This window comes from Nicotiana tabacum, chromosome 18, assembly GCF_000715075.1.
Source record: "Nicotiana tabacum cultivar K326 chromosome 18, ASM71507v2, whole genome shotgun sequence".
NCBI classification, from domain to species: Eukaryota; Viridiplantae; Streptophyta; class Magnoliopsida; order Solanales; family Solanaceae; genus Nicotiana; species Nicotiana tabacum.
The window spans coordinates 136,889,223-136,905,165 of NC_134097.1; the positions used below are offsets into that span (position 1 = coordinate 136,889,223).

At 36.3% G+C, this 15,943-nt stretch overlaps 2 protein-coding genes across 3 annotated transcripts; one reads left to right on the plus strand and one right to left on the minus strand.

Moving 5' to 3' along the window:
• Nucleotides 1–1,598: 1,598 nt before the first annotated feature.
• On the plus strand, nt 1,599–6,022 carry LOC107817794 (mitogen-activated protein kinase homolog NTF6). 2 transcript variants are annotated; one of them, NM_001326003.1, is given in 6 exon segments: nt 1,599–1,869; nt 2,202–2,331; nt 2,798–2,935; nt 4,685–5,017; nt 5,171–5,354; nt 5,450–5,937. In NM_001326003.1, coding segments are annotated over 6 exon segments (1,116 nt in total). In that variant the 5' UTR covers nt 1,599–1,711; the 3' UTR covers nt 5,623–5,937.
• Nucleotides 6,023–9,333: 3,311 nt separating this feature from the next.
• Nucleotides 9,334–13,769, minus strand: LOC107796853 (enoyl-[acyl-carrier-protein] reductase, mitochondrial). Its single transcript, XM_075237332.1, has 10 exons — nt 13,438–13,769; nt 13,258–13,355; nt 12,131–12,262; nt 11,855–11,998; nt 11,686–11,788; nt 10,960–11,059; nt 10,648–10,724; nt 10,493–10,571; nt 10,027–10,145; nt 9,334–9,693 (listed from the first exon to the last, which is right to left on the minus strand). The coding sequence occupies exons 1-10, from the start codon at nt 13,623–13,625 to the stop codon at nt 9,600–9,602; spliced, it is 1,134 nt and encodes a 377-aa protein (XP_075093433.1). The 5' UTR covers nt 13,626–13,769; the 3' UTR covers nt 9,334–9,599.
• Between the last annotated feature and the right edge of the window lie 2,174 nt (nt 13,770–15,943).

Sequence of the window (15,943 nt, forward strand, 5' to 3'; positions counted from 1 at the left end):
TAGGAATTGAATAAGAAATCAGTTATTTCACATCCATGTTCTCTCTCTCCCCCCTTTATATTAGGAATTGTATTAAAGTTGTATTATGTTGTAGTTCTTTATTTTTTATTTGAATATTGCATGAAAGTTGAAAAATAGTTGAATAATGTATGAATCTTTGTATGAAACTTGTATTTAAATTATAAATACTATCTTTTTACATAAAGTTGTTGATATGTATCGAAATTGTATTAAGAGAGGAAATTTTGATTGAAATTTCAGAGAGGAAGAAGAACACACCACATACAAAATATATACAAATCTTTTACAAAATACATATAGAAAACATATTGTATAAAATTTGCGTGAAATTGTATTTAAATTATGTGATGTTGTATTTGTAGTTAATTGGGTAAAATGATGTATGAAAGATGTAAATAAGTTATAAATAAGTTGTATACCATATAATTAGTTGTACAAAATTTATTTTTAGTTTATATGTTGTAAATATATCAAATTTGTATCAAATTGAATATTCCAACATTTAACTTGTCTGGTTTAGGTGATATCTATCGTCAATGTCTCTATTGTTTTGGTTTGGCGCTGATGGATAAACACAAATTACTTGTCAATGGGCATTGCATCCAGAACATCACTTCCTGATAGATGCCACTGTATATCAATATAATGAAGTTATAAATAGAATGAGCGCTAAATACAAATAATGGAGTTACGAATATATTACCCTCCCCAGACCTCACTTGTGGGATTACACTGGGTTGTTGTTGTTGTTGTTGTTGTTGTTGTTGGAGTTGCGAATATAAGTTATGGACAACTTTTGAAGTAATGATGGAGTTATTTGATGAGTTAATAATTTGTGTTCTGGTATATACGTTCTTCATCCTCCACAATGTGTCTCCCTCTCTCACCGGGAGAGACGTGATATATATCTTCACAAGAAATGACTGTGGAGAACACGTATGAAACTGTACAAATTATCCCCAACCAACTCTTAAAGCAATGAGATCATAAAATTAATTTAAAGTGGGAATAGAATGGGCGCGCAAATCCAAATTGTTGGCATCACATCTGATAATTAGATTATTTATGCACCGACTCCCTAGTCCCTAGAATAAGAAAGAGGAGAGGAGAAGAGAGAAAAAATAAAAAAAAATGTAACTGAATACCCTAATTTAAAACACTAATAATTGATTTATATATGGAGAGAGGCCGCAATGAATAGGGAAAGAGAAGAGGCGAGGAAAAAGAAAAAAAGTGTAATTGAATCCCTAATTTAAAGCATTAATAATAAATTTTATATAATTTGTAAGTAATTTTTGTTTAGGCGGGTAATATACAAAATTAGAATAATTTTGGTAAATAAGTTTCATAAATATTATATAGAAATGAAAAAATTCCTACAATAAAGTGAATAAACTTACCTCCACCCTCACCCACCCCCACCCCCAAAAAAGATTACTTTATGCTAAGTGCCAGAAGGGGGAAAAGAGGAAGAAATCCATTCAAATTTCAAACTCAAAAAGAGCCCAAATAAGCACCGGGTCGGGCCCGCTTTTACACAAAAGACCACCTTTGTGTCCATAGCTACTTTTTTACTTCACTATTTCTTGAACAGAGCTAAGCTCCTTGTACTAAGATTCACATTCCAAATCGAATCCCAATCAAATTCTGTCAGAAGAAAAATAAAGTGAGACAGACAAAGAGAGCAGAAATGGAAAACGAAACCAATGAAAAACTGGAAATAAAAGGAGTTCCAACACATGAGGGGAAATATGTAGAGTACAATGTACTAGGTAACTTCTTTGAGGTTACATCAAAGTACATCCCTCCTATTCAACCTGTCGGCCGTGGCGCTTACGGCATGGTCTGGTACTTCCTTTCAACCCTTTTTGTTGCCTTTTCATTGTTACACAGAGAAAGAGACGGGTTCAGAATTTAGAGTAAAATGATTTTTGCTAGGGTGTTTATTATGTATATACATTTTTAAATATTGGTTTAGCTTTTTAAAGACCCTTTTCTGTTGTTAGAGTGAAGTTGTGGTGTAAAGTTTAAGTCTTTTTAATGAGATTGAGAAACAAGTGAAAGTTTACTATAGGATTTATGTTAATTGGGATGACTATGGTGAATTTGATTTGATTTGGATTGTATTCTTGTTAGTTTTATTAGGTGGGAAATTGACAATTTGTTGGGTTCCCCTGCAGTTGTGCTACAAATTCGGAGACGAAGGAGGAGGTAGCAATCAAAAAAATTGGGAATGCATTTGAAAATAGAATTGATGCGAAAAGGACCCTTCGCGAGATCAAACTTCTTTCTCACATGGATCATGAAAATGTATTCTCAAATTAATTACCAAGTAGTATAGTTGTTTTATGTTGGAGAATTCATGTCCTTTACCTATGCTACTTTCAGTACTCCCTCAGTCCCATTTTATGTGATGTTGTTTGATTGTGCATGGAGTTTAACAAAGAAAGAAAGAAAGAAAGACTTATAAAATTTGTAGTCTTTAAACAAGTCATAGACAATTGTACCTTTGTAAATCATCCCATTAAAGGTAAAATGGAAACTTTACTAGTTCTAAATGTAGAAATGTGCCATTCCTCTTGTGCCAAGTGCTAATGGAATCTTTATTACTACTTAAATGTAACTATCAAAAATATTTGAGTATACAAGCTTATGTTTTTATTCTATAGTTTCTGAAGTGGAGCTTATAGCTTTGCCTCTAGTGTTCTTTTTTAGTAGAATCTGTAATTTGGTTACAAAATTCGTTGATTTTGATATTGGTATGCTGGTTGTGCAGATCATCAAAATAAAAGATATAGTAAGACCACCAGACAGAGAGGAATTCAATGATGTGTACATTGTGTATGAATTAATGGATACTGATCTGCATCAGATAATACGCTCTTCACAAGCACTGACAGAAGATCACTGCCAAGTATGTATGCCTCTCTGCTTACTCTCATCTTTCATTAAATTTTATATAATGTAGCATTCACTCTGTAACAGTAGCGAAATTCAAATTTTATGTGGATGGCATCTCTTAGTAACTTGTTATATGTGCAATTATGATTGATGCTCGATGAAAAGATCAAATTTGCTGGTTATGCTGATTGCTGATTCTTTGTTTGATGATGTGCTATTAAGTTGCACACTGTCGAATTAAGTAGTTTAGCCTGTCACATTTTCAAGTTTAATAGACTGGTACCTGCATGATTGGAGCTGCTTGAATTAGAAAAGCACTCTCTCCATCCCATGTGTTTTCGACTTATTTGATAGAATAGTGAGAATGAGATAGAAATTGGAAGAATGTGAATATTCACTAGTATACAGCTAATTCCATGCTCCAAATTGTCCTTTTAGGTTTGGAAAAGGCCACAGAAAATGAAAGTTCATTTCATGTTATATGGTGTTTTTAGCAGAAGTTCACTAGTATACAGCTAAACCCATGCTCCAAATTATCCTTTTAAGGTTTGGAAATGGCTCTATGGTATTTTCATAAGAAGCTGTTCAATGAACGACTCCTATGAACGTTGGGGGAAAAGGCAGAGTAATTTTGGCTACATCTGATAGATAATTATCTTTTCACAGGAGACTCGGATTTTTGGGGATATTCAGGTTGAGTGAGGAGGGTTCTGGAGGAGGCAGTTGCTATTCTGTTTCGCATGATTGGTTAGATTAGCATGTCAGCTGTCTCGTCTTGTATTATAGACTTCCTTTGTGAGATTGATAATCCACTCCCTCTCCTTATAGTCACTGTAAACTATCACCTAACATTTCCTTAGGATTTTGGATGTGATATAATTTTTCCTTTGCATTTCTGAAATGAAACGCCACTTTTAACAGTCAGAACTAACCCCTTTCACTTTCATGTCTATTAGCTGATTCGTTTGTGGTGTTTAAGGTGGATCTATTTGGTAACCTCCTGTCTCTGATGCTATCTGTGATTTATGCTTGTTTCCAACACAATTCCACGACGCTTAGTAACACATAGGATAAAATTTGAGAGCACAATCTGTTCCTTCTGAATGCGACTGATTATGTTAGCTTGCATACTGAAGGCTCACACTGGATATTTGACCTAAGTTCAGCTTTCTTTTTTCTTTCTTTTATGTTGTTGGCGATGGCACAACAATCTGTCAGTTATTATACCCTCTGCTGTATACTGGTTATAACCCACAACACAAAATAAAGAACTACTTATTGCCTGACCATGCTTTACCATATTTGTGCTGTCATAATTTATCCAATTCAGTTCAGCCGATTTCGGTTGAATCCATCTTAATTTACTTGTATTGCTTGATACTGAACTTCTCAATATCTCATAACTAGAAGTTGAATGATGGCGGTTTAAATTACTTTAGTCATAATATGATATTCTTCTTCAAATGTCCTCACTTGAACTATTTGAACTGTAATTATTAAATAATTAACTTAACATATTCACACTAGTTTTACATGTATGTGCTAGTTAAAATCATTGAGCCGAGGGTCTATCGGAAACAACCTCTCTACCTTCACAAGGTAGGGGTAAGGTTTGCGTACACACTACCCTCCTCAGACCCCACATGAGATTACACTGGGTTTGTTGTTGTTGTTTGTGCTAGATAAATCATGTTTATTGGCACACTGAAATTCACTTTTGTTTGGCGCAGTCTTCTAACATCCTATTTATGATGTTTTTCAGTACTTTCTCTATCAATTATTACGTGGACTCAAGTATGTACATTCAGCTAATGTCCTCCACCGGGATCTGAAACCTAGCAACTTACTACTCAACGCAAACTGTGACCTCAAGATTTGTGATTTTGGGCTCGCTAGAACCACTTCAGAGGCGGATTTTATGACAGAGTATGTTGTCACCCGATGGTATAGGGCACCGGAGTTACTACTCAATTGTACTGAATATACTGCAGCAATTGATATATGGTCAGTTGGTTGCATTCTGATGGAACTCATAAAGAGAGAACCTCTTTTTCCAGGCAGAGACTATGCTCAGCAATTGGGGCTTATCATTGCGGTATGTCTGCTTTCTTAATAAGTAGTTGTATAATGCCATTTAAGTATTATACTCTTATTAGCAAACACTAATGCTCATCTATAGTAGATCTACTTTATTGTCATTTTTATAGACCAATCATAAAATCCGTTTTTCGCTCTTTTCATAAATAAGCTATTAGGTTCGCCAGAGGATTCTGATCTTGGATTCCTAAGGAGTGATAATGCTAGGAAGTATGTAAAGCATCTCCCTCGAGTTCCAAGACAACCCTTTTCCCAGAAGTTCCCGGATGTGTCCCCTTTAGCTCTTGATCTTGCTGAAAGGATGCTGGTTTTTGATCCAGCTAAACGCATAACTGGTATGCTCATTGGCAACCACAGCATAAAAAAGTACTTTTCTAAACTTGTTGGCTCTTACTTATAAAGTCTTATATTGATTTCTATGTGCATGCAGTTGAGGATGCATTGAATCATCCATTCTTGATAAGTCTCCATGAGATAAACGAGGAACCTGTTTGCGATTCTCCTTTCAACTTTGACTTTGAACAAGCATCTCTAAGCGAGGATGACATAAAGGAGCTCATATGGAACGAGGCTCTAAAGTTTGATCCTAATACAATGAAGTGATTTCATACTATATTTCCTCAATTGCTGGTTTCATCGATGTATTGAGTGTGATTTGGCTTTGGCAGGTTAGCCAATTGTAACATCTGCTTTATTTTTCTTTTAAGCTGAGCTTGGAGAGTTTGGTTTGCCTCCCTTCATACACGGGGTTGTTATAGGGGAGTGCATAATTATTGGATTCATATTCTACTCAAGAATCCTTCCCCCTCAAAATTTTATGTAAAAAGGAAGTCTTGTTCTGTTTACAAACCTGAAACTCTTTGTAAACAGATCATGAGATAGAAAACCAGTTAGTATGAAAAAGAAATTAATTAATTATGCTTTTGCGTATATGTTGTTGTATAAGAAACCGACAATACCAGTGGTGTTGATACTTCAATTTTGATTTGCTCTTTGCCTTGAATTCACATTGATCAGTTCCTTTCTCCCTGCATAAGAACATAATGATTTTTCTATAATTTGTTTATGGGATTAGTGTGTTTGTGTATATGATGCTGCAAATTCTCCCATTGCTTTGGTCCTACTGGTCCAATTCCGTTTAACCTGGAAAAAGAGTTTTTAACATTATGCTCACATTAGTAAATTGATAGTATTCCTTTCGCATCTTCACACAGTTGTTCCTTTTCATGGCAGCCATTGAGCAAATATAACAATCTTTACCAAGTAAAACAAGCTTAAGCACAATTGTTGCAGATTGTTGACACTGTAGAAGAGGCAGTCCACTATATTTAGGATATGGTAAAGATCTCTTGCGACTGGTTTTGTTAGTGCTTTTGACACACATACATGTTTGTGCCGATCCAAATTAACCAATTCTAAATCTTGGATCTACCTATATGACATTACAGCAAAAGCTTGGCCTCTTCCTACGTTGAAAAAGCAATTTGTGCGAGCATTACTGTTATTACCCGTTCAAAGGTGCATGAAAAAATTCAGCACACTTCTGATGAATTTACTACTAAAACTTCGTATAAAGTCGATGGTGAAAGTTCAGTAACAAGAGATTTAAGGCTAGTGGCAAATGATACACACGAGTACTGAACGGAAACCCTCTAGAGCCATATAGGGTGCCCAGAAGTGGCACTAAGTTAGGGCTTGAGATTTTGCTTTGAAGGTCAAATTTCCACCCAATTAAAGGCCCTAATCGATTACCCAGTCCATTAAACTACTAAGTTCACAGTAATCAACGTTTAAACTAATCTAACCTAGAAATCGAACTAATTACGGGAGGAAGAAGAACAAAAGTTAAGAAAAATGGAATTTAAACAAAGAAGAAATGAGTGTAATGTTACCAGACTATGAGATGAAGTGAAGTTAAATAGTGCCAATCAAGCAATTACAATCAAAGAAGAAGAGGAACAATATTTAAAGTCTCTGAGGTTCAATTTTTCGAAAAGGGTAAAAGGAGGCCCTCAGGGTCTATTTATAGAAAAACCCTTGGGGCCCATTCTCACCTACCAGTGCGAACCACACAAAATGGACCGCGGTCTGCACTAAGTTATTATGATCAACTTGGCCAATTATCCCACTGCGGTTCGCATAAAATAGACCGTGGCCATAGTGGTCCACTGCGGACCGCACATAGTGCGGCCGCAGTGGCCAACTTCAGAGACGTGTCACTTTGGCCTTCACCAGTGCGGACCGCATAAAGTGTAGTGCGGTCGCACTAGCAACTTCAGATACTGAACAATTTCTTCATTATGTCTTGCACTGCATCAACACAATCCCTGCAACATCTCGCAACCAGTTAACCCAAAAATCAATCTTATACTACAAAGAAAATCAAAGAAAACAACAAGAAGAAAAACACATAGGTTGCCTCTCAAGAAGTGCCTGATTTAACGTCGCAGCACGACGCAGGTTACCATCACATCATTTGAAGTGAAGAAGTACCGCCACATGGCCGTCATCAATTTTCCCAAGATAATGCTTGACCCTGTGCCCGTTAACTCTGAAGACTTCACCATTTTTATTTTTCAAATCAAGAGCACCAAAAGGGGTCACAAACACAACTTCAAACGGTCCACTCCATTTGGATTTGAGCTTTCCCGGAAAAAGACGTAATCGGGAGTTGAACAAGAGAACTAAATCACCTACGTTGAACTCCTTTCCACGAGCATATTTGTCATGAAGGTACTTCATCTTGTCCTTATACAAGGACGAACTGGAGTAGGCATGGAATCTAAATTCATCAAGTTCATTGATCTGCTCTACACGAAGATTGGCTGCAACATCCCATTCAAGATTCAACTTCCTCAAAGCCCACATGGCCTTGTGCTCTAACTCAACCGGAAGATGGCATGCTTTCACAAACACCAACCGATACGGAGATATCCCAATCGGAGTTTTGTAAGCCGTCCGATAAGCCCATAGAGCGTCATCCAACTTCTTCGACCAATCGGTCCTATGTGCATTGACCGTCTTTGACAATATGCTTTTGATTTTCCGGCTGGAGACTTCCACTTGACCACTTGCTTGAGGGTGATAGGGGTAGAAACTTTGTGATTGACACCGTACTTAGAAAGCAACGTGTCGAAAACTTTATTGCAAAAATGAGAACCCCTATCACTAATAATCGCACGGGGATTGCCAAACCTTGTGAAAATTCTCTTCTTAAGAAATGCAACAACACTCCGGGCTTCATTGTTAGGCAAAGCCACGACTTCAACCCATTTTGAGACATAGTCAACCGCCACGAGAATGTAAGTATTCCCATAAGAGCTAACAAATGAACCCATGAAATCGATACCCCAAACATCAAAGATATCCACTTCAAGAATGGTATTGAGAGGCATCTCATCCCTTTTTGAAATTTCACCCGCTTTTTGGCAATGTCACACCTCTTCACAAAATCACCTGCGTCTTTGAACAAGGTTGGCCAATAGAATCCACAACTAAGAACTTTCGAGGCGGTCCTCACCCCACCGTGATGGCCACCATAGGGTGAAGAATGGCAAGCCTCTAAGATACTTAATTGTTCTTCCTCCAAGACACATCTATGAATCACACCATCCGTGCAAATCTTGAACAAGTATGGCTCATCCCAATAGAAATCCAAACTATCCCGCTTGAGCTTCTTCCTTTGGTTAGAAGAGAGCTCACACGGGATTAATCCAGTCACGAGGTAATTGGCAACATCGGCAAACCATGACATATCATTCATTGACACCGCAAGGAGTTGTTCGTCGGGAAATGAATCATTGATCTCAAGGCCATCACAAGGCCTCCCCTCCTCCTCCAAACGGGACAAGTGGTCCGCCACTTGGTTCTCACTACCTTTCCGGTCCATAATTTCTAGATCAAACTCTTGAAGTAGTAACACCCATCGCATCAATCTTGCCTTGGAGTCTTTCTTTGTCATCAAGTACCTAAGAGCGGCATGATCGGTGTGCACTATGACCTTGGCCCCCATAAGATACGACCGAAACTTTTCCATTGCAAATACTATAGCCAACAACTCTTTCTTGGTGACTGTATAGTTCCTTTGAGCCTCATTCATGGTTTTGCTTGCGTAGTATACCGGATGAAACATCTTGTTAACCTTTTGACCCAAGACAGCCCCAACCACAACGTCACTTGCATCACACATGAGCTCGAAAGGCAAGCTCCAATTTGGTGCGGTAATGATTGGGGTAGTGGTCAACTTAAGCTTGAGAAGCTCAAATGATTGCATACATCCCTCATCGAACACAAACTTTGCATCCTTTTCTAGTAGCTCAAATGATTGCATACATTAGCTGGCTTTATTTTACAAAGAGGTTTGCTGTAACAAAGCTAAAACTATTTCTGCCTATAGGAAGACTCCTTAACTATCACATGAATTTCCAAGCCTTTAACATTTTTGTGATCTGGACTACAGCGTACAGACCTCAACACCGATTACATGGGTGTTTACAGGTATGCCTTAGGACTGCAGAGGTTCAAAATAAAGAATTGTTCATATTCAAGCTAGTTTTAGATCGAATCTAAATGCACATGACTTAGAACTTAAGAACTTGTTTTGGTTGACTTCCTCGCTTCCCCATAGCCTTTTCAAGAGCTGAATGAAAATCATCAAAAGGTGCCACTTCCAACCTGTATAAATATGACGGAATATAACATCAGAGCCCTGCATCAAGATAAAATTACTTGCAGTTCGTGGTAACATTGTGAAAGAAGCAGCTCCAAAAAAACCTTGAAAAAAATATAACCTCCTCCCTTAGGTCATAAAACTAAATACGTCCTGATCATTAGGTTAACTATTGACTTCATCACCCACTATCATTTATCCAACAGTCAGCAAGCCACAAACATTTTCAACTCTTTAGAATTGATTTATCATTTTCAATAAAATTCTAGTACCTACAAAATTTCCAGAATTTCTTTCACAAGGACACGATGACATCAAGTGAGAGACAGGGGTCATACTCATATTTCAATTTCCCATCACGACATAGGCCCAAAAGATAATTTATCATGGATCGGCACTCTTCAGCTTTGTCTGAACTCATCCACCTCTGTAGCCAGAATCCTGTCAAGGCAAGCTCCTGAAAATATAGAAGCAATGACAGTTCAGTGTTCTTTTCCCTCACAAGCACATACTAACACACAGCTCACTGGGTTTCCATAATAAATTTTTACAGGTCTTAAATGCACATACTTGAAGCCCTTATTTGATCCAAACTCCCCAACAACAATTAAATATTCTCAGTTATCAATCATGCATTGAATGGATCACTCATTGAGGTTTGCTTGCTGTTAGAGTGTCTCAGAGTTTTATTGTCACATTATAGCCCTCACTTTGTTAACGCTCATTCAGGTATAATTGAAGTAGCTCCATCATAGATACACTTTTTCAGAGGAAAAACACTAAAGTGTGATGCTTGAAGCTTGCCTTGAATATAAAAGATGAAGTAGATACAGTTATAGGTCTCTTTGACATCCCCCCATATGTAACCATAGTTCCACCCTGCCTGCAAAAAACATACTATGCTTTTAAATCTGAAAAGTTGAACTGGATAGAAAATAATATTAAGAATACCATCTTACTTCAGGAATTTGAGGACTAGTGAAGCGGCATTGCCACCAACACAGTTAAAGCCCAAAGCAGGTTCAGATATATTGCCCTACACCATTAATGATAATATATGGTTAGAAAGGAAAATACCAACAAGAAAGAACATCTGAGAGAAGTTAACTATTTTAGAACAATGCTCCAACACATTGAAGAGGTATAAAGTTGGAAAAAGGGGATGGGCCGAGAGGAAACTAAAAATTGAATGGGAAATGACCTATAGAAAATTGCAGTGTAAACAAGACTATATAAGTCATTATAAACCTAAAATGGCTGTTGATTGATACCAGGAGACCTCTGACATTCTTCACTTCCAGTTGGCTTTCAGTATACACTTCATCAGCACCTAGTTTCTTGAGATTTTCTTTTGCTTCATCTGATCCTGCCCTGAGAAAGCATTAGGTTTGTGATCTTGTGCATATGTCATGCATTGCAATTTTCAATAAATTAATAGGATCTAATATGTTTATTAATAAAAAATGGACCAAGTACGGTACATCATACGTATATTAATGATAAAATTATTAACTGAGACCTGATTGGTGTGTAATTCGTTACTTGAGTTTCATTGAGAAAAGCTCTCAAAAAAAATGAACAAAATTTATGTGGACACAGTTTGTTTGGACGTGGACTCATACTCCCAGTGGAAGAGCAATTCCCAGGCAATCCATGTTAAATTCCAAACATAAGGGCACTTTGGCAGCAATGGAAGGGGAAAACTTAGAATCAACATATGATACCACAACAGTAATTTTTTTTCTTGTCACTATAGAGAGAAATTACAGATGTAAGTAGCAAGACATCTACTTTAAGCAAATTTGAACTTTAACAAGAAGTCGTCCTTTCTTTTCTGGAAAAGCACAAGTATCTTTGTAGAGAAGTGGCATGTAGCTAAAGGAAGCAAGATTTTCACACCAGAGAATTAGACTGTGCTCTGAACAATTATTTTGGGAAATAAGATAACTGAAAATACACCAAGACCAAAACATATTTGCAACAGAAGTAAACTCCACCTGTCTCTAATGATATTGACGCTATGAATCCCACGAAGTCGAGCTAGTTGAATAACACATTGCCCCACCATGCTTGTAGCACCATTTTGTACAATAGTGTCCCCTGCTTATGAAAATATTAGCAAGGAATGGAAGCAAGCACTAACCATATTATTAAGTACCGGACAACCTGGTTTTAGTGTCACAAAGTCCTCAAGCATTCTCAAGGCAGTCAAAGGATTAACAGTAACAGTCGCAGCATACTCCATCGGGGTGCTTTTATCAATTTTATGCCAGACAGTTTGTTCTTTTACGACATAGGTCTGCCATGTCCCTGCATGAAAACATTATTGTGGTGATGCATATGGAATACCACATTAAGTGCCTTGATTGGGTCTTAAGTCTACTCAGGCTAATAAGATATGCTTAGGGTTCACAACTTGATCTTTTGACACCGAAATTTTACCTGAAGAAGGTGGGGAAGGGATAACCCAATCTCCAGTGGAAAGACCCTTAACTGCAGAGCCAACAGTATGCACTTCTCCAACCCCTTCATATCCCCCAACTGCAGGCATTGGTGGTCGGACAGGATAAACTCCTGCGGTACAATAGATTTGGGACAACTATTGTGAAATAATGTTCCTTTATGAGAAAGATTAATCTTGAAAATGAAAGAAAACAATGGCTAAAGAAGGTTTTTCCATTATGAGGTCGCGTATCGAAACTTGAAATTATGTATTTAGTCTTTAGCTAGGACTGAGGCATAATTGATTGATTGAAAGAAAGAAAGAAACACCTTTAGTGCAACGAGGCATCGTTTGAAGAAAAGTAAGTTGCACAAATAAAAGCAAAATTTTGCCTCTCCTCACCCCTCCCCTCGTCATTTTAAAAGTGGATAAATTTTGAAACAAATAGAACTACCGAAACCTACTTCTGTCCAAATACAGTTTGAGCCTTGGGAGCAAGTTGAGATCTTAGAAACATATATTATTCTCTTTTAGAACAATGCACCGAAGTGCATAATATCCAATGTATTAGGTGGCATATATTTCAAAGTAACGAGAACAACATGATTTCTACTACTCCCTCCATTTCAATTTATATGGTACTTTGACTTGGCATAGAGTTTAAGAAAGAAAGAAAGAAAATCTTTTGGAACTTGTAGTCTTAAGGGGAAAATGATTTGTGAAACCTTTTGGAACTTGTGGTCTTAAGGGGAAAATGGTTTGTGACTATAAAAGCATAGGATTAAGGGGAAAATGGTAAGCTTATATTAAATTTCCTAATTATAGAAAAGTGCCATTCTTTTTGAACGGATTAATAGAAAATATTGGCACACAAATTGGAATGGAGGAAGTATAGGACAATACATTGGGATATTTGTATACAAGGGACAACAGTGGATATAACTTCGTATTTGGAGTCAAACTCCAACGGGACACAAACACAAGTAGAACATTACTCGAAAACTTGTTAAGACCATTAGGAATATAGTCTGAAGAAGAAAAAGACATGCTTCCAAAACAGAAATATCCTACAATTGGAAAAAATCGAAATTGCGAACAGAAAGCTAAGAAATTCAAAAAATCGAACCTTCAATTCTATTAATATCAGAAGGATTGATCGGAGCCGCAAGCATTCTAACACACACGTCATTCTCTTTAATTTCCACCGGCGGAAGCTCCGTTACTCTGCAATACACACACACACACAAACATAAACATATAAGGTTACAAATAGTAGTAGTAAATAGAAGAGAACTTAGCTAATTACCGAGTGACAATATCAGGAGAGCCGTGTTGATCGTAGACAACGGCCTTAGAAGGCGGCGATGTGGCGGCGGAATAAGGTCGCACGGTGGAGGTAAGAGTACGAGAACGGAGGAGGAATTGCGACTGTGGTGACCATGCTAAAACTCCGCGTACGAGGGCTTTGAGGGATACGATCCTCGCCGTCGCCATTTACGGGACATTACAAAATGAGCTGCTATTTGACTTCGTATGAGCTGCTAAACGACGCCGTTATTAAGTCCGCCGAACCCACTCGACTTTGCTATGACAAAAGTTTTAATAGGACGGCTTAGACTTAGAGCATAAATTTAATCTATTCCTAAGAAAATAAGTAATAGCTTCCTGTAATTTAAAAGAAATAGTAGTATTAATTAGTACTCCATCCATTTAAAAAAGATTGACACAATTATTATTTGGAAAGTCTATGAAGTTGTTCTTTGACCACATTTTTATTACTATAATTTATAATACTTTTTATATAATTTTCAAAAATATAAATTTTATTTTTAAAAATTTAAAGAATTTATGTCCAAATTTACAATCAAAATTAAGTACTTCGTACTTTGAATTATACCAATCTTTCTAAAACGGAGGGGTAGTTGAGACTTGAGAGAGGGATACCACACTCTTGCTCCCTTTGCATCGTGTTCAATGACCACAAAATGGTGAAATCCCAAAGTTTGTTAAATTGGGATGGGCTAAAAAATTTGGATTACTCCACTAGTCCACCCACAATGCATTTCCAATGCACTTGTCACAAATAACAAGTAATAAGTGGGTATATTCATTTTTTGGGCTACAATTAAAGTTATACTCGCGTTAAGTGACTAATAAATACCTTTGAGTGGTGGCATTAAGTGGCTAATAAACGCCTTTAAGTGGTGGCATTAAGTGATTAACAAGTACTCCCTAGGGTCTACTTTAAGTGATTTTTTGCTCTTTTCACACATATTAAGGAATTCACCTTTTAACATTAATTAATAGTGAAATTGACCATATTAACTTTAACTTGCTCATTAAAAATATAACAAATATTCCTAGCCCTAGGCTCTTTACTCCAAGAACAACTTTGACAATAAGAAATTAATTTCTTCTTGATATCGGAAAAAATTAAATATTATGGATCACAAAAAAATGTCAAAAAATCATTTAAAATGAACCGGAGGAAGTACCTTTAAGTGGTGGCATTAAGTGTCTAATAAGTGCCTTTAAGTGATGCCTATAAATGACAGAAAAAGTATATAAATATCCAATTTAAACTCAAACTTACCAACTTCTAGCCCAAAACTAGACACTTACCAAAAAGAAATTTTTACATTCCTATGCCATATAGTAAACTATATTACCCTCCATGCCTAACTTTTAATATAATTACCTTCTATATAACTAATTACCATTTATGTACCATTTTAGGATTTTAATGGTATTAATTAGTCTCCTAATTTTACTCAACCATATATTCCTACTCCCCCAAGTTTCTCTCTCCAAATTCCCACGATTTCCTCTTCAAACACCCACGTTTCCTCTTCTAAAACCAGCGAAAATCTGTAACTCCTCCACCATTGACAACCATTAAAAAGCTTTGAAACTTTGAATTCGAATTTGGGTTTTCAAAAGACATTGTTTATTTGAATTGGATGTTGTTGCAAAGAATTGAGAATTCTCTCCCACGTCTCTCTCTATCTCGCAATCCCAAATTTCAGTAATATAAGAGAAAAGGAAAAAAGAGCAGCAATTCCACCATTGACAACCATTAAAAAGCTTTAAAACTTTGAATTCAAATTTGGGTTTTCAAAAATCATTATTTATTTGGATTGGGTATTGTTGTAAATAATTGGGAATATAGTTTGAAGTTTATATCTCAATTTTGAGGGGTTTTGGTGAAGATTAGACTTGGTTTTGGCTGGATTTCAGATTGAAACTCGAAGAAGAAGACATGACATACATTATATTGCAAATATTGTAGATAAATTGTAGAAAAATTATAGACTATTATTTCTGAACTTTGTGTTTTTGTGTTAAAAGTTTTGATGGGAGCTTGTTATTTCACTTCGTCTGTTTTGGAGCTAACTTGTGCAGAGGAGAAGATATTTTTTAAGTTATATATATTGCTATACCTTTAAATTCAAGAAAGTATGGCTGTATTGTATTTAAAGAGGCATGAATTTATAGAATTGGTTGAATGTGAGGAATGAGTCAAATAAGACTCACAATGGCTTGTTTTCTACATTTAATCTACAACAAAACTACATATCATTTGAAAAATTAATATGAAAATACAGAATTTCAATATTTCTACAAATTATCTACAAACTGTTTATAACATAATTTATCTTTATTTTCATGCATGTTCGTCGGGAACACTAAAGTTAATTGATATGCCAATATCTCCCGTTATAGAGAAATACAACTTATCTACAATTTTCTACAACTTTCACACATTATTTTCACCCAGTTAAATATAACTACAATAACATAAAATTTGAGCT